Source organism: Lepidochelys kempii, chromosome 6 (genome assembly GCF_965140265.1).
Source record: "Lepidochelys kempii isolate rLepKem1 chromosome 6, rLepKem1.hap2, whole genome shotgun sequence".
Lineage (NCBI taxonomy): Eukaryota > Metazoa > Chordata > Testudines > Cheloniidae > Lepidochelys > Lepidochelys kempii.
In genome coordinates, this window is record NC_133261.1 from 103,637,339 (window position 1) to 103,656,443 (window position 19,105).

The 19,105-nt window shown below is 41.0% G+C and overlaps 1 protein-coding gene across 3 annotated transcripts in view; it reads right to left on the reverse strand.

The window, feature by feature from the left end:
• The window catches only part of TRIP11 (thyroid hormone receptor interactor 11), a 71,020-nt gene that overhangs the window by 11,430 nt on the left and 40,485 nt on the right, over positions 1 to 19,105 (reverse strand). For all 3 annotated transcript variants that reach the window (XR_012159535.1, XM_073349449.1, XM_073349450.1), the window contains 6 exons: positions 15,876 to 16,039; positions 15,408 to 15,511; positions 14,998 to 15,097; positions 2,076 to 2,157; positions 1,055 to 1,169; positions 307 to 432 (listed from right to left, as the gene is read on the reverse strand). Coding sequence is in view for 2 of the 3 variants with exons in the window: in XM_073349449.1 (XP_073205550.1) it covers positions 307 to 432; positions 1,055 to 1,169; positions 2,076 to 2,157; positions 14,998 to 15,097; positions 15,408 to 15,511; positions 15,876 to 16,039 (691 nt within the window). In the remaining variant the exon portion in view is untranslated. The remainder of the gene's footprint in view (positions 1 to 306; positions 433 to 1,054; positions 1,170 to 2,075; positions 2,158 to 14,997; positions 15,098 to 15,407; positions 15,512 to 15,875; positions 16,040 to 19,105) is intronic.

Genomic DNA, 19,105 nt, shown 5'->3' on the forward strand with positions numbered 1-19,105 from the left:
CAATAAAGGTCCCTGGTGGACAATGGTGTCATCAGTCCCTAGAAGAGCTGTAATATTTTGGTAGTAGCCCAGCACTTAGCACGGACCTCAGGCCAATATGATTTTTAACCTTCTATTTATTACTCATTTAAAAAAAGGTTGGAAAACAAAGTAGTTGCACTAACCACACAAGTAATTCAAGATCTGTTATCAATAAAACCAACATTAAATCAAGACCAAAATACCAAAACTAAAAATGTTAGCATTTATATGTAACTGTCATGGTTTTTGCATTAAAATGCAGAGAACTGTATAATTAATCCTTACGCTACTGAAAACCGATTGATTAGTTGGTCTTATAGGTGTGCTCGGGACACTCTTTGATCCAGCTCCTCCTCCACCGAGCCAACCAGTCACCCATCTTGTAACACCTTTTTGGTCTTCAGACAATAACTAGAGAGAATTTTTTTTAAAAAAAGAGAAATGCTGAAACAAAGAAAAAACAGCAAAACCAACCAACAAAAAGCAAACAAAACAATCAGCTTATGGCCTGGCTCCCTTACATTTGCTCACAAATGGCAAAGGGAACTGATCCAGATCATCCTACTGATGAACAGCGAACCCTTATTTACTGACAAAAGCTTGTAAACTGTTCTCCACCTCTCTGAAATATCCTCCTGATCTAAAATCCTGTTATGCATAAAACCATTGTTTAAATAAGCCTATATATATGAGTTAAACTAGTTTGACTAACTGAAGTAAACATTCTGAGACTGTCATATTACAGCTACTGTACTAGCAACCAAGTGAAGCTCTTTCCTTCCACTACATCAACATCCATCAGAGAAAATGACATCCTGCATCTATTATTCTATTAAAATCATCATAAGATCCAGTAGGATCAGCATGCCCCTCTTTAAGAATGAACACAGATGAAAGGCCAAATTTTTTATTTTCCATAAACATTGCTTTGCCTTGACATTTAACGTAGCAGCAGAAAACAACATTCTGTTTTACTAACATCACAAATATATGTCAAATGAAAGAGGAAGTCTAGTTTTTAATGCAGTATTACCTGATCTAGCTCTTCCTTTTTGATCCCCAAAATACTTCCCATTAACCTTAAGACTTCATGACGCTTATTCTTTGGAGTATGAAAATGCCCAATGAAGAGATTTCTCATCAAGACCCTACAAAAATGAAGAGAAAGAGCTAATTAATCCATTCAGCTTTTACAGAACTCAAGGCGTCAAAATATTAACATATTAATCCTTATTCCTGAAATGATTTCACATACTCTTTTCTAATTTATCATCATGATACACCAAAGTCAAAATGTATGATTCAAGAAATAAATGGGAACCTCACAAATTTCCTTTAAGCTCCCAAAACACTTCCTATACTGTGGGTTATAATTTGGAGACGCTTGCAAACGGCATTATCTACGGAGACTGAGGGAACAATAATTCACACGCTGAGGAAGTGATATATTTCATGGAGATGGAGCGAGAGAGAGAGACTGAAAATTCCACTGAAACTAAACTGAAGTTGCATGAGTTAGCTTTGACGTAAACTGGACAATCTGGTAAAACGTTCATTCGTTCGAGTAGGAAATCATCCCTACCTACGATAGCATGTAAACAAGAAGCGAAGTACTGTCTTGAACCAGTCCTAAGGGAGGAAACAGTAGTGTGGCTATAGTTTTAATATCAATTCTAAGAGAGGGGAACCAAATGAGAGTCTGATATCCAGATGATACCAGCTATGTGAGAAGGCCCTATACAGATTACAATGTATATGCATTGAACTACAGATGGAAAGTAAAGAAATTAGAGTCAAACTAGAATTATAAATAAGCATCTATAATGCTAATTTTGTTTAGACAAACATTTTAATTTCCATTTTCAAAACTAATCTTTAAAATGACTGTACAATGGAAAATATCATGTATTCACTATTTTTTGAAAGATTTTATGCAGAAACCTAATTCTACACCATGACTACTATTCTTATGCTGTTATTGTAGTTTTAAGAAGGGATGTATAGGATGAAGAGCAAAGAAATTATAAATACACCAATTAAAGAGAGTCACTTACTTGTCCACTTTCCCTTCTGTGCTGTTTATAAGGTTCATTAGTTTGTTTTGTGCATCTTCTAACATTTCTTGTTTGAGCTCACCTAGAGAATTAATATGTAATTTCACTGTAAATTAACTAAAATAGAAGATTAAGATAATGTACACTTCAACGTCATATACACGTTTATGTTTTCAAATAAAATGCATCAATATTATTAAAATAAGCTTTTTTTTAAAATAAAGATGTATTTGGAAAGTGTTCACTTAATAAGGTATTTAATATTTTAATATGAGCTAAAATACCCAGCACATTCAGTGCAAAGTGAGCCAAAGCACAGACAGCAGCTCATTCAGTTAAAAAGCTCAGAATTGTGGGCATCAAAGTTTGGAGATCTGCGGAGTGTGCTTGAAGCTACCGAGAGAGATCATGGGGCATCTATTCTGACCTACTGGATGTCCCTGCCAGTGAAATTTAACTGTTTGAAGAAAATTACATTTGCAATGCTTTCAGCATCTGGATCCACATACTTCTGTGAACAGGTATTTTCACACATGAAATCTGTCTTCTGTCCCTCTCGGAGCTGGTTAACAACTGATCACTTAGAAGCCTGTGTGCAGCTTAAAGTATCCAAATACGCGCCAGACATTGGAAAACTCAGCAAGGGCAAGGATCACATTAAATTGATAAGATCTGCATTTTAATTTAATTTTAAATGAAGCTTCTTAAACATTTTAAAAACCTTATTTACTTTACATACAACAATAGTTTAGTTATATATTATAGACTGATAGAAAGATACCTTCTAAAAACGTTAAAATGCATTATTGGCACGCGAAACCTTAAATTAGAGTGAATAAATGAAGACTCGGCACACCACTTCTGAAAGGTTGCCGACCCCTGAACTAAAAGGTATTTCCAGGGTAGTATCAGATGCTAAACGGTAGTGTTAAATGCTAAACTATGGTGGTTTCTTTTCCTATCATCATCCTGGCAAATCCCAAAGGAAAATGGCCTCTTTGCAGTTTGAGCACCACCTGGATCAATCTTTGTCTAGTTTACATTTGTCACCAACATGCAGGACACGGGAATGGCCCTTTCAGAAGGTTTCATTAGTCAGTTTCACCTCAGTGGCAGAGAATCCCTTAGCCACTTCAGCTACATGGACAATTGCCTAGATTATACTGAAGCTGACCACCTTGACAAACACCCTCATGACATGAACGACCCTGGAGATGTCTTCTCCCCTGACTAGGGTTAAAATGATTGCCAAGTTTGGATTTTGCAAGACATATTCCCTCAGGGTTACATTCACCCTAAAGCAAAGGGCAGGTACAAATATCTATGTACCACATATAAGGCTTAACTGGGACACAGGAGCTTCGTGCAGAGCTTCTGTGGTAAAATGGATTTCACTCTCAAATAAACTAACACTAACAGAGACCAGGAGCTTTTCCTTCCCTTCCTCTGCAGAGTTGAGTGGCTATCATCTTCAATCCTGTAGGAAATGTCTGTCAAGTTAATCTACCCTTCCAGAAGGTTCCCCCGCTCATGTGTGTGTGTATATGTCAGAATTTCAAATTATACTTGTAAATTTTAAGTAAACTTTTTAAATTTAAATCCAATATTCTCTGTATTAAGAAGCTGACCATAAGATATGGACATCTACTAGCCCCAATCACTAAAATATGTAAGTAGAATTCCTATGAAGAACTATCAATAAGTAAATATGTATTTGCGGGGTAACTTCATTTACCTTTTTTGTAACAAATCATCTGACATACATGGAAAAACACGTCACTCTAATTTCCACATGGCTTGTAATCCTTTGTAATATTCAGCCCACAATCGTGTTGGCACAGTGGGGTTTTCTCAATTAACAGTAATAACTCCCATGCCACCCTCAGCAGGACTTTCTATATACATCAAAGAGCTTAGCTGTGAAACTGATATGTTCTAATGTATCCTGTTTGAGGACTCCAAGTATAACTAATAATTTTGCTTCACAAACTGAATTTTATAGAATACAGAGCGGAAGGAAAGTAACTAGTGTAATGCTGGGAAAATCATACTCTAGGGGCATAAGGATTAAGCTTTTTATTCAAAACAAAAACTGTTCTATACACTATTTATAGATTGATTGCTCTCTCTTTGCAATTACACACACCCCTCTAATAATCAGATTTATTATTGTACATCAGTATCAATTACACTCTGAATACAAGGGTATATTGAGAAATCCCACATATTAGCATTAACAAACTTTGAGGGTGCGATGAGATCAGAAAACCATCCTGATGCGTAAAGTGCCAAAGAATGGCTGCTTAAATACAAAAACACATTTGAAAATTACAAAAGTTTTGCAAATCCTAGACATTAAAGGGCGTGGGGGAGAGAAAAATCACATTGCTTTTAAAATCAAGGTTTTAAAGATATAAATTAGCATGTGTATAAAATAACTTAATATGTGGGATTCCCCAAGACCAAAGTTTAAAGGAAGAAATTTTAAGAAAAGATGACAGCTCTGGGGGGCCTATATATGTTAGTTGATATTGTATGTTGTGTAGGTCTTTCAGAGAGCAACAGGGAAGAGAAAATAGTTTTAAAAAATGGGAAAATGTGATTAGAAAACCAAAAAATTGACAAGGAAACTCAGGAGCAGATGTAGTATCTGAAAGTAGCTTTTAACAGCTCCCCTCCCTTTTTTAAAAAAAATTGACCATATTTCAACTTAATGATGTTGCTTTAGCCTACACTATTTTTCAACTGACCATCTCAAAATTTATTCCTCATAGTCAATACAAACATTACCAATACATTTTTAAAGTGAAAATATTCTTGCTAAATATATTATTCTACTTTTGCCAAAACATTTATTCTATCATGAGCTCATTAAGGGTCACTTTAATGGCTATATTCCATCATAAGTTTAATAAGGGTCAATCTACTCTCATTTGTAGAATGAATAAACAGTTTTCTAATCAGTCCACATCTCAGAAATATATTTCCTTCTAAAGTATTCTGACATCACAAGTATAATTTCACAGTTGAATACAATTTAATCATTTACTTCATGGGTATGAAAAGAGTGCATAGCAGACGAGACCGGAGACAAAATTCAGCATGGATTGCTGTAAATGAGACATTTATGACAGTCTCCAATAATTTGTTAACCATTTATGGCAAATCAAAAAACTGCATCTGGTACGTCTTATATTTTCCCATTAAATATCAGTTCTACTGCCAAAAAAAATCCATAAAGAAATTCTTCAAAAGATTTGGCCAAAAAAGCTGCGTCTGGGAATGTATCTGGCCCATTTTCAACAGGACATCATATGTTGTCTTGAATATATAACGTGTTAAAAACCTGAGAGCCTTTTCTGAGAAAAAAAAAAAATCTACTGTTTGATAGATACTTGTAACCAAGTGAAATGTTGTTTCCCTTATGTATCAAGTTTTTAAATTAAACTGCTTACATCACATTAAGCAAGACAAGGTAGGTGAGGTAGTGTCTTCAATTGGAGCAACTTCTGTGGGTGGACGAGACAAGCTTTTGAGTTACACAGAGCTCTTCCTGAGATCTGAATATTTCCTCATTCACCTTGTCTCTCATATCCTGGGACAAAGATGGCTAAAACAACACTGCAAATATCACATTATTGTTTTAAACCATACTAAGATCCAACCTTACCTCTAAGTTCAAACCTACTGAGACCTACCAACCTTCCCACCATCACAATCACCAAATGCAAAAATATGGGACTCAGTTCACTCTGGCATGAGCACACCCTCTCACAAAAGAGATGGAGTTTTGTCTGCTTACACCAAGGTTCAGTTTGGTCCTTGGTGTCAGGAAGAGTTTCACAGGGAACGACTATACTGAAATCAAGCTATACAGATGGTTCAACTCACTAAAAAAGGTAACTAGCTGCACATTCATGTCGCGGCTTGATGTTTAATTTACGTTGTAGAAGTCATATGTGAACTAGGGAAAAATACCCCAAACTTTGCCCATGGGAGGCCAAAGTTTTGCACACACAACTGGAATTTGAGTAAACACTCATTCAATCAACTAGTAAGAGTCACAGCTTTTCTGGACAATTGTTGCTGAAACAGTTGAGAGTTGCCAAATTACTTTGCACCCTTACTTCCTCTCTGACCCCAAGCTTTCCTATCTGTTTGCTTTAAAAGAAAAAGTTTGTTTTAAGGGACAAGAATGAGTTGATCAATGCAGATGAGGAACAAAAAAAATAAAAACACCAAAAAAGTTTTAAAATGAATGGTAGGAATCAGATGAATATGTTCATTGCTCAACAGCAGAAGCTACCATTACAGGGGGCAACGAGACACTCTGGGCTCCTTTCCCCAGGGAAAGAAGGATCCCTCAATAATTTCCCTTTGACAGGGGGAAGAGAATGAGCAGAAACCAAGAGCTGCTAGTGACTGCAGGGCACAAGTGACCCTTTGCCATCCCCTCATCTTCAGACACTAATTAACATGGACACCTTCTGGCTCTCTTCCTACTCCCAGATCCTCATATCAAGCCTGAATCCATGCAGTGGACTGGGTAGGTTGAAAGCAAGGCATGCAAGTGGAGTAATGGCAAAGCAGGTTGGACTAGGTCACCTAAATGGGGGGCAGAAGGAGGGATAGTCAGGAGAGCGAAGGAGAAGAGAAGGAAAAGGTAACAAGACAGGTGCAGAACATCCCCTCATGCCTGGAAAAAAGGGTTTAAAACTTGGCTAGATTATTTAACAAGCTCAGTACTCTTAATTATTTGTGGGTATTTCAGATCACAAAACCACCATAAAATGTGAGGCAATAGCATAACTGTAAATCTTGCCTCAAGAAAGGAACATGACTAATGTAGAAGAGATAACAAGTCAGGACTGGGTTATATTGACAGAACTGTGTAGGAGAGCTAGCACAACGTTTGATGCTCTCAGACCACTCTGATGACAACTACAATGAATTCAACAATAAAAATAAAACAAATCCAAAGTTCTCCATATAGCCATTATTTGAATTGCATCAAAGGCATCTGTTTTAAAACTAATATTCTCACAATCTAACCTTACTGATGTTTGCCATATACAAATACCTAAATTTTCACAACTAAGTTTTCATTTTGTGAACTTGAGACTGTATCATACAATGTGCGGATACAGATATGAAAAAGCAGAGCTGATCATTTTTACTAAAATGTTACTGTGCCTTTTAAGGTTTCCTAACATTGTTTTAATGTTAAAACTCTATGTCAATGAATCATTAATCTCCAGCTTGTTTATGAAAGAAAAAGCCACACAACTCTTCTTTATATGATTCATGTCTAAGTGCAGTCATAAAGCAAAAACCATTTATCTTTTTCAAAATTGTTTCTCCTGGCAAACTTCTTCACTGTCTGGCCAAGTTGTGTCTTAAAAATAAAGTACACTATAACAACATTTATCAACATTCTTAGATTAAGTACTCTAAATATGTCCAAGGCATCTTTCTAAACAATAGAGCAATCAAGAATCTTGCATTCCAAAACAGGTGAAATCAGATCCGAAAATATAGTCTTTAAACTAATCTCTGATACAGACACGTAACTCCCATTGATGTCAATGTGTATGTGCGGTGATCGGACGCTTTATTATGAAGATTAAAAAAAACAAGCAGAAAGTATGAATATAAATTGCTTTTTGCCTACTGCCACACAGATGTCAAAAAGTTTTTAAGAAATTGTTGCCATAACACTTCATATCCTTTTTCCACTATAATGTCCATCACTACCTTTCTGTATGCCCCTCCATCCAATCTCACCTCTGCTGGTGCAACTTCTGCTAGCTGGAACATCTTCTACTTCTCTGCCTCACTGCCTCTTCAACTCATTTCAAATCTCAGCCAAACACATCTTCATCCCTTGTCTCTATACTTAACTTTCATTTTTCTTCTGCTGTTACTAACTTGGTAACTATTTAATTCAGACCAAAACTTCCAAATACAATTTATATCAAAGACACAGTATTTTTTTTAAAACAGGATAGAAACACAGACCCAGGATTATAAACACAACAGAAAAACAGTGAACGTTCAAGAAAAAGCTGAAGTTCCAGGAGAGAGCTATTTGCATACCTATATTTTATTATAGTTAAGATATTTTTATGGCACTCATCACGGTCCTATCTGAGCACCTTAGAAACATGCTTTTAAAGAAGGTGACAAAACTAACTCAAGGGCACAGGTATCTTAGAAAGAAGTCTGAATACAAAAGGCTTCTCCTGATAGGAGATCATGAATAAAAACTATAAACTTCCTTCAAATAATCAGTTTAAGAAAAAATTAAAGATCTTCAAGGATGGCACAAATCTGCTCTTTTACTTCACAGAAGAAAAAAGGGGAATTTCCCATATTGTAACTGGAGTTCTTCAATATGCATGGCTGTTACTTGTATTCTACTGTGGGGTATACACTCTACACACCTGGGACTGAAGAATTTGCAAGCAGTGTTCATTGGTCCATGCCTATGTCTTTGCTCTCCTTGTGCTTTGTAACAATGTGTAACAATGATATAAGGCAGTGGTTCTCAAACTATGGATTGGGACCCCAAAGTGGGTCGTGACCCTATTTTAATGGGGTCACCAAAGCTGGTGTTAGTCTTGCTGGGGCCTGTGGCTGAAGCTGAAGCCTAAGCCCCACTGCTCAGGGCCGAAGCCAGAGGGATTCAGCCCTGGGTGGTGGGTCTCAGGTTACAGGCCCCCCACCTGGGGCTGAAGCCCTTTGCATGGAACAGTAGGGCTTTGGCTTTGCTCCCACCCTGGGTGGCGGGGCTCAGGCTTTGCCCCCCCCCCCCCCCCGCACCGGGGTCATGTAGTAATTTTTGTTATCAGAAGCGGGCGGCGGTGCAATGAAGTGTGAGAACTCCATAAGGGATGGTGCAGACCAATCACCTCTGGTTCTTTCTCTACTGCAAATCGTTTAAAGATCTGAAGCAGAGGGGAAGAAAGGTGGGTTGTGCAACGTAGTTGGGGACAACAGATCTCAAAGAATTCCAGTGACAGTAAGGTAACTTTCTTTTCTTCTCCGAGTGCTCATCCCTGTTTGTATTCCGCTGTGGATGATTCACAAGCAATACTGAGGTAGGAAGAGGGTGCAAAGCTACAAGCAGTTTAGATGCTTGTAGGATTGCCACCCCAAAGAATTAATCATCTGTGGAGGCTTGAATGAGGGTGTGGTACCTCATGAAAGCATGGCTAGAGTTCCACATTGCTGCTTTGCAAAAGTAAGGAAGGACACCTCATGAAGTGACTACTGAGGCTGCTTTTGTAGGAAGGGAGATACAACCCAAGATGCACTCAGGGATTCTTTGGGAGAATAAAGCTTGCCCTCTGGTTCATTCTGCTATAGAAACAAATAATCCAGGTGGCATTCTGATACTTTTTATTCTTTGCAGGTAAAATGCTAATGCATGTCTCACATCGAGGGAATGAAGTCGGGTCTCTTCATTGGTGATATGAGGCTTCAGAAAAAAACCGAAGGTAAGTGTATCGCCTGATTTCCGTAGAAATCTGAAACCACTTTAGGGGTGAATTTTATGTGCAGCCATAGCGAGACTGTCTTTGTGAAATACTGCATATGGTGGATCAGCCATCAAGGCCCTGAGTTCACCTACTCTTCTAGCAGAAGTGATGGGCAACCAGGAAGGCAACTTTTATGGACAAGCGGGACATGGCTAGCGGCTCAAATAGCCTAGTCCAGGGGTAGTCAACAGGCAGACTATGGGCCAAATTCAGACCGCCAGATGCTTTTGAATGGACTACAAAATCTTTTTATTTACTTATGATCATTATTGTTATTATTTTTGTATTATTTTCTCTGGAATTTGGACCTTGACTATACCTTAGCCAATAAATTTGGACCTTGACTAAAAAATAATTGATTACCCCTGGCCTAGTCAATGTCGAGAATATGAAGATGAGTTCCCATTGTGGGGTTGGTTTCATCACTGGTGGGAGGGTTCTAATCAGACCCTTGATGTCACCAGGTGAATGAAAAAATGAACAGCTTTCAATAGCCTGGGCCATTTGAGAGCAATGAGAATGACTAGCGCTCTGTCCTGTCAGATCTTTCACAGAACCTGAGGTAATAGCAGAATGGGAGGAAAGCATACCTCAGGTGGCCTGTCCAAGACAACAGGAGAGCATTTCCTTCAGAGCTGCATCCCTGAAGTCTCTTGGAACAGAATGTGTCACACTTCCTGCTCACCTGGGATGCAAACATCTCAAGGAGGGGTTCCCCTCTGAGTGAAGATGTTGTTCACCACTGAGTCATGTAGTCCCCATTCATGATCAGTGGCAAAATGTCTGGTGAGGCTGTCTGCCAGTGAATTGTGGGCACCTAGTAGGACAGCATAATGTGCTTCTCAATACACCAATTCCGTAAGTTGACCGATTGATTCTGTGCATGGTGGGTGGATTTTGCCCCTCCCTGCTTGTTTACATAGAACATTGTCATAATTTTGTCTGACATTATCAGGATATATCAGGATCATATGAGTGGTACGAGTGCCATGCAGGCTTCAGACTGCTTTTAGTTCCAGGAAATTTATGTGCATTCTAGTTTCCCGAAGTGTTCAAGTGCCTTGTGCTCTGTGATCATCTATATGAACTCCCCAGCCTAGCAGGAGAGTATCTGTAACTATTGTTTTGTGTTGCTCTACGCATACACACTGAGGAACTTTCCACCATGGCAGCGAAGCCTTCCGGGAGGGTATACATACTGTTCAGAGTTAAGCTTGTAGGCAACGGAACTGTAGTCTGGCAAACGGCATCACATCACATAAGTACATGATGCCATGTGCTCTAGAAGAGTGAGGTATACCCAAATTGATGTCTGAGGGTTGCACATGACTTGGTCTATCAGATCAATTGTGGCATGGAATCTGACTGTAGCAAAATAAGCCCTTGCCCTGACCGAGTCCAGAGTTACTTCTCTATGTTCTATGGACTGTCGCCGGGGTCAGAGTAAATTTTTCCAAATTCAGGCAGATACCCAGGAATGTTAAGATATAGAGCAGCAATGGAGTTGATGCCAGGACTTCTGGCATCACCTGTGTGACAAAATGGGGATTTCCCCTTGTTATGGTGTATGTGAGTCTTACTATTGAGCCTATGAGTTTTACTGTTTTGCATGAATACTGTGTGTGCCTCAGTTTCTCTGTGTGCTGCACCAATACCTTGTGGTAGGAATAGGGGTGAGTGACTTTGGCTGAGACCTCTGGGGCAAGTGAGGCTGCTCTAGCTGCCTGCACATATGCTATGACTGGTGCCCTTCGTAACCTGAGACCCAGGAAGGGGATGCAACCAGGTGACTCTGCCCAGGAAGCGAGACAAAGACAAGGAGGATCAAAGAGGATGTCTGAGGTCGAGTAGCTGGAGGCTGGCAGTCTGCTTGGGGGACTGGAAGAGGGGGAGTCCAGGCTGTCTGGCCCAGGACTCCCCAAGATGGACTTCGCTGAAAGTCACTGATTTCTGTGATAGCAAGCTCTGTTCTACACTGTCTTCCTGTCAACTAATAAACCCTTCCGTTCTGCGTGCTGGCTGAGGGTCACTGCTGACTGAAGAGTTGGGGTGCAGGGCCCTCTGGCTTCCCCAGGAGCCCCGTCCAGGCAGACTCGCTGAGGGAAGCGCACGGTGTGGAAGGGGATGCTGAATGCTCCAAAGTCAGACCCAGTACAGTTGAAGCTATATAAGCTTCTTGCCCTGGCAACAGTATGCTCAGAGAGAGGAGGCATGCTGCTCCAGAGTCCTGACTGGCTTCGTATGGAGTAGTTCCAGAGCATTGGCCGGTGACTCCATGACAACCTGCCTTTCAGAAGCCAGCTATCTAAGTATGGGAAGATGGTGGAGCTGTTGCAACTGTGCTGTGCTGCTACGACTGCAAAGACATTTGTAAAGACCCTGGGGTGCAGCTGCAAGCTAAATGGAAACATTCTATACAAGTAGTGGTCAGGACCCACTACAAATCTGAGGAACCTTCTGTGAGAAGGGTCAATGTCCACATGAAAATAAGCATCTTACACATCAACAACTATGAACCATGTGTCTTTGATCAGGGATGGAATTACTGAGGTCATTGTGATGATGCAAAATTTCTGTTTACAGATACAAACACTGAGTTGATGTAGGTCAAGAATAGGCCTCCACCCTCCCTTCTTCTTGAGGACCACGAAATATTTCAAATAGAATCCTTTTCTCTGATGCCGAGGTAGCATCCCCTCGATAGTCTCTCTCCTATGACGGGAAATAATCTCCTGCAGGAGAGTCCCCTCGTGATAGCGATCCCTGAAGAGAGATAGGGAACAGGGTTTTGAATGGGCTGGAGAGAGAAATTTAATGGTATAGCTGGGAGGGATAATATCCACTACCCAGCTGTCTGTTGTTATTCTCCAATTATGGGGAAAATCGGGCTAGGTGACCACCAAAGTGAACACTGGAATTGGGTGGATATGGCATCAACATCAGTTCACAGCTCCTGAGTGTTCTGTCAAAAATATTTTTTGAGCAGGGGGTGAGGTTGAGTAGATGCAGCTGATGTAGAAGGAGCAGTGAATCTAGATCATTGCACCTTTTGCTGTTCGCAAGGTGGCTCATATAAACACTAATAATAAAAGGGTGTGGAAAGGGCATATGTTCATATGGCTGCTTATGAAATCATCTTTACAGGATTGGTGTATATATAGGGAGCAGAGGGCTGCCCTGGGGGTCCTTTAACAAGTGCAAGGAGTTTTCCATCTTTTCATTGAAAAGGCTGGTTTTGTCAAAGCACAAGTCCTCTGTGGTATTTCTGAATTCTCTAGAGACTCCCAAAGCATGTAGCCATAACTGACAGTACATCACTATGGCAGTTGCCATTTATCTTGATGCTATGTCGGCTGCAACAAGCAAAGAGGTTCTGGCCACCAACTTGCCTTCATCTGTAAGGACTTGAAATTTAGCCTGGTCTTCTTGAGGGAGTTTCTCTTTGAAGTCCAGAAACTTTGAGTAATTTATAAAGTCATACTTGAACAGCAGAACCTGGTAGTCTGATATTCCAAATTGGAGATTAGTAGATATAAATACTTTCCACCTGAAAAGGTCTAAGCATTTGGCCCCTTTATCTGCAGGGGTGATCCTGCAGGGGTGATGCTGCCTGGATCTTTCAGTGGCTGCCTGAACAACCAAGGAGCTTGGGGCAGGATGGGTGAAAAACTCTGCTCCCTCTTGGGGGTAGGAGCACATGTCATATATACCATATGGGTCTTGCCGATTCCAGTATGGCTTCACTGATCAGGAGCACTATTCAACTGAATATCATGGATTGTAGGATATCCAGAAATTTATGCTGTGTCCTGGATCTCTTTTAAGGAGATCTGGAACTCCTCTGCCACTCTCCATAGCAGCTCCTGGAACTTTCTATGAACACCTGGAGGAAACAGTGAAGTCTGAGTGACCATCTCACTGTTGGTATTGATGATTCTAGCTCATCCTTTTCCTCTTCCATGGGTTCCAGGTGAGGTTCTGACTGACCCCTTGGAGGAGAGGGGTAACATGACTCCCTACTTGTTCGCATGGATTCTGGGTACCAGTAGGGCCAATAGAAGGGATCAAAGGTAGGTTGTGGAGGTCCCAAAGGCACGGGGTACTACTACTCCCGAGAAAGATGTGCTAGGTTGGGTGGATGAGGCTGGTTGCAAGAGACTTTCAATCACCTATCTGGGCTGCTCTCTCTCAGTGGAGGTGATGACGGTTCCTCTGAATCTGCAGCTAGCAAACAGGATGGTGAACTTCTTTCAGAGACGCTTCTTCCTCCTGAAGTCAGCATCTCCCGAGTCAGGTTGGCCCAGACAATAGGGGAGTTTGAAGACCTGGGAGAAGGAAGATATCCTCCAGAGCGGTAAGTCTCTACCCTCCTTGAGGATAATGGAGTCTTATCACCTAGCACCGTCGGAGTCAGCATGGCTTGAGTCTTAGTGGTTGGTGAATCATTAAAGGGGTGCAGCAGTACTGCTGGTAATGCATCTCCCTTTGAGTGCTCTTCATGGACAACAACGGTTCTGGGTCCTTATAGAGTCCCAGTGCTTAGATTTTGTCAGTGTCTGAACTGGTGCAGAGGTCAGTACCAAAGGAGCTCTGCTCCTTTGCGTCTTTTGATCATGGTCATGTGGCTTAGGAGGACCTAAGTTTCTGGGGCCTGGATCCAGTGACTCTCCCCACTCTGACAGGACCAGGGAGGGATCCCTCCTTCTTGCAGTGGATTTACAAAGGCATCTGCTTTTATGCTTATGAATGTCCCCATCTCTCATAAGACCACTCAGACGAAGGGTCTTTAGCTTTAGCAGATACTGAACTTAGTGGAGATATGGGCTTCCTTGAGGAAATAAAGGAATCGTTAGCTGGTTGTCACTGATTGAAAAGGAGCAAGGACAGGAGACAGTTTTTGAAGCCTGGTATCCTGGACATAATCTAAATCCTATACTGGTGAGGCTGGGAGAGTACCAGGGGGCTGGGGGTGGGATTCTAACTAATGGCTAACTAATACTAGCTAGCAGAAACTCTATAAAACCCCACAAAACTTTATGTAATTTTGAATATTTACAGAATGAAGAGAAAGGATCAGTTCTGGATACTGGAGGGTCCGTCCCAGATCATGTGGCAGTAAGAAGGAACTGGAGAGTGGGTTGGTCTGCACTGCCCCTTATGCCTGTGGTTTGAATCACAAGGAGAGCAAGGGAGCAGGTGTGACCAATGGACAAGATTCTTCCAGTCCCAGATACATGGAGAATGTTTGTATCCCAGAGTGAAATACACATAGGGACCAACACTCAAAGAAGTTACTAGTTCACACCTTTGCTAACTTTTCAGGAGTACTACACCATCTCCTCAATTTTTTGCACACCTTTAAAAAAAATCAACTTGTTTACCTTGTTTCCTAAGGTCCTCAATTTGCTCCTCTTTGAGATCCAACTGCTCAGTCAACCTTGATGCTGCATCCAAGGCAGCATTTGCTTCCTCTAAACTTTCCTGTAAGGAGAGGAAAGTCACTATCACAATAATCTATTGTGATAACAAAAATAAAATATTTCAGACTCAAAGATTTTAATCACTGTTATTTTAAATACTTGGACTGTAAACATCAGAAGAAAATGGATAAGCAGCACAATTTCATCTTATTGGCTAGGTTGCCCTCCTTTTCTCCTCCCTTCCACTAGTCAAAAATTCTACTGATCACTTATAAACAGTGTTATCTAATATATTCCTGTGTAATAACGTATTTAAAAACTCAACAATCAGGATTATTTAATCCAGTAATTTAAAAATCTTTTCAGCCCACCTGTAAAGACTCAACCCTCTCTTCTAGCTTTTCAGCTTTTTTTTTCCATTCTGCAGTCTGCTTTTGATGTTTTTCTAGTTCCGCTGAATACATGGCTTTCTCCTCTAAAAAAGAAAGGGGGAGGGGAGGAATAAATAAATAAAAAAAAATCACACAATCAGTTCACACTTTCTAATCCTCTAGGTTGTGATGTATAACATCAAACCTTAGGTATGGAAATCCAAATACAGCACCGCTAACAGTGCAATTCCGAACCCACTGAAATCAATGGGATTTTCACCATGGACTTCAATGCGGCCAGAATTTCACCCTAAGTGTATTAAAGGTAAAATAGAGATTTTGAAATTAAAATCTACTTGAAGGCAATTGGTGATAGCCAAATTATAAACAATGCACCAAACCACACCTATTATACTGACTGAAAATTTTCATTGCAATCTTTTCTTCAAGATTTTTGATGCAACTTACCCTGCTGGAATTGCTCTAGTACCATCTGCAGGTTGGCCAGTGACAGTGCATACTGTTTCACCTGATCCTGTGACATGGTAAGCTGAAGCAAGGTTTCATCTCTCTGCCTGGATACTAGGTTCAGCTGCTCTTGCAAGGATTCCACCTGCAGACTAGCTTGATGGCTTCATCAAAAGAAAATATTTTTTTTATATACATACATAGAAACACCCCCATAAAATTCCAGTTATCTGAATTCCCTCTATCCAATAAGCTGATAGTCATCTGAATCCAGAGTGCATTCTCCATATTAATTAATAGCACTTCCATTTATCCAAAAGTTTGGGATGTCCCCCAGGTCATTCAGATGAATGGGAATGTAGTGTAGTATAGCACGTCAACTACTTGTTGAATACAGTAGAACCTCAGAGTTACAAACACCTCAGGAATGGAGGTTGTTCATAACTCTGAAATGTTCGTAACTCTGAACAAAATGTTACGGTTGTTCTTCCAAATGTTTACAACTGAACACTGACTTCATAACAGCTTTGCAAATTTACTACGCAGAAGAAAAATACTGCTTTCCCTTAATTCTGTCGTAGTTTACATTTAACACCGTACTCTACCATTTTTTGGTCTCTGCTGCTGCCTGGTTGTGTACTTCTGGACCCAAATGAGATGTGTGGTTGACTGGCTTGTAACCTGAGCCCCGCTGCCCAGTACTGAAGCTGTTGGGCTTCAGCTTTGGCCCTGGGCAGTGGGCCTCGGGCTTTGGTCCCAGGCCCCAGCAAGCCTAAGCCAGCCCTGGCGACCTGATTAAAACGGGGTCCCGACCCACTTTGGGGTCCCAACCCACAGTTTGCAAACTGCTGTTCTACTGTATCTATTTTCTTCCTTTATTATTCATGACTGAAGATATTTTCACAGAAATAGCATTCTGGTCTCAAAGGCCCGATCTCTTTCCCACTGAAATCAACGGGTATCTTTCCATCAAATTTCATGTGAGTTATTAGTGTCACAGAGTTCAGTTGATCTTGTTCCTTATTCTCCATTTGACGTCACATTCCTCTATCTATTACAACCAGAAGATTATCAATTTGATTCATTACTGTGTTACTCCCATTTTATGCTAGGACTAGAATTTATGAAAAGTAACTAGAGCTGGCTATTTGAAGTTTTCTATGAAAAATTTGGAAAAACATTTTGTTGAAGACAGGCACATAACTTCTTTCAGTCATTCCCAACAGTTCTAGAAAGAAGCAGCAGAAAATTTTTTGCAAAGCAAAGACCCTGTTTTTGTGCTAACACAATTTATAGTGATGACTGAGGTAACAGCAAAACAATAAATTGTACAAGAGACTTGTTTATAAACAAGAGGTCACAAAAATTTGTACTTAAGCTAAGCATTTTTTAAGTTTAACAACATTTGGACACAGTTTCCGCCCTTGCTTTTTATTAAACTAATCATTCATGAACACTAATCCCCATTTTCCAAATTTATTTTAAAACAAGAAGGTATGGGAATATATCAGACAGAAAGAACACCCATCCATAGCCCTGACCACTTGTTTATTTGTTTGGTCAGCTGGAATTAGACAGGAAAGCAAATTTTTATATTTTTAAAATAAGACAGACATTCTTTTATGTTAGATTACATTAACATATGAGTTTTAAGACAATCACAGGATAATTTTACATCTCTGAATCTGGTACAAAGATAGTCATACTTTAACAGCAAGAGTATGACAGGTATTAAAGCAGCGGTTCTCAACTATTTACCATTGTGTCCACAAATGCAGCTCTCTTATGTGGGTCACATCCACATATATCTATCTATCTATCACCCTGCCTGTTGTGGCTGCCTCGTCAGGCACACATCCCTCGATGCATGTTCCCAGACAATCATGGGTAGGGGTGATCTCATGCACTGAGCCATGGGGGTCCCTACCAGGGAAGCTGCCCACGGGACATATTTCCAACCCACACCAGCTCTACCTCCAGAGACGGGACTTACAGGGCAGCCTCCTACTCTGGCTGTGAGCTCCGGGTCCAGACATGGCCAGCAGGGAATGAGCAGGTGGGCTCATTGCTCCAGGCAGCCCAGGACATGCTCCAGCCTGGAGCAACCTGGCACCACTGTCTAAGCCATCTGTTGATAGTCATAATCCTGTCACACCTTTGTTGCCCTTCTCTAGGACAGGCAGAATCCCACTGAAGATCACCTGAGCCTCTATTTCCTTAAGCGTCTTCCCCAGCCTGGCACAGTCTCCCTTGATACGTTCCAGCAAGAATCTACCGGTATTATTTGTTCCCACATGAAGGACGATCAGTGGATTCTTTCCTGCTCCCTTTAGGATCCTCTTCAACCTCAGGTCCACAGCCTGTATCTTAGCACCTGGAAGACAGCACACCCTTCTGTTCTCTGGATCAGCTCTGGTTACAGGCCTGTCCATTCTTCTCAGTAAGGAGTCCCCAATCACGTAGACCTGCCTTTTCCTGGTGACAGTGCGATTCTCCAGTCTATTCCCTGTTCCCTCTGGCTGCAAGTTTTTTCCATTCTTATTCTCCCTTGTAATCCTCTTCAACCCATCCTGTATCCTCCTGGGACTCATATTTGCTGTAGTCTCCATTGATTCTTCCCCTTTTCCTATAGGACTAGCCACTCTTCTCTTCTTCCTTGCCCTTCCACCTTCACTGACCACCTGCTGAGCCCCTTCTTCATTTTCCAACTCTGCAAACCTCTTCTTGAGCTCTGTTTCTCCTTCACTAGCCCATCTTTTCCTCTGCCTGGTTCTCTTAGTCACATGCTTCCACTGTCCATTTTCTTCACCCAGCAGTCTCCCCTCAGAGTTCTTTGATCCTGCTTCCATCTGCAAGCCTGAGCGGTTCCCTTCAGCCGCCTCATGTCTTTGCTCCATAATCCGCTCGAACCCCCTTCTAAACTCAATCAGACTTTCCACCTGCATCTCCAATCCTCAGATCTTTTCTTCCATCAGCTCTATCAGGCAGCACTTCATGTAGCCGAAACTCTTTCCAGGTCCCCGCTCCAGGATCACGTACATACCACAGCTGTCACATCCAGTCATCTTCATTGTGTCTTCCACTACTTGGGTCACTCCCACTGCTGCCTCTGTGTCTGTCATAGCCTTCCCACCTAAATCCTGTTAATCTGGGAAACACAAACCACACCAAAACACTAGCACCCACAGCAAAAACAAACCCCAAACAAGCACCGCAATACCAACTCCCCT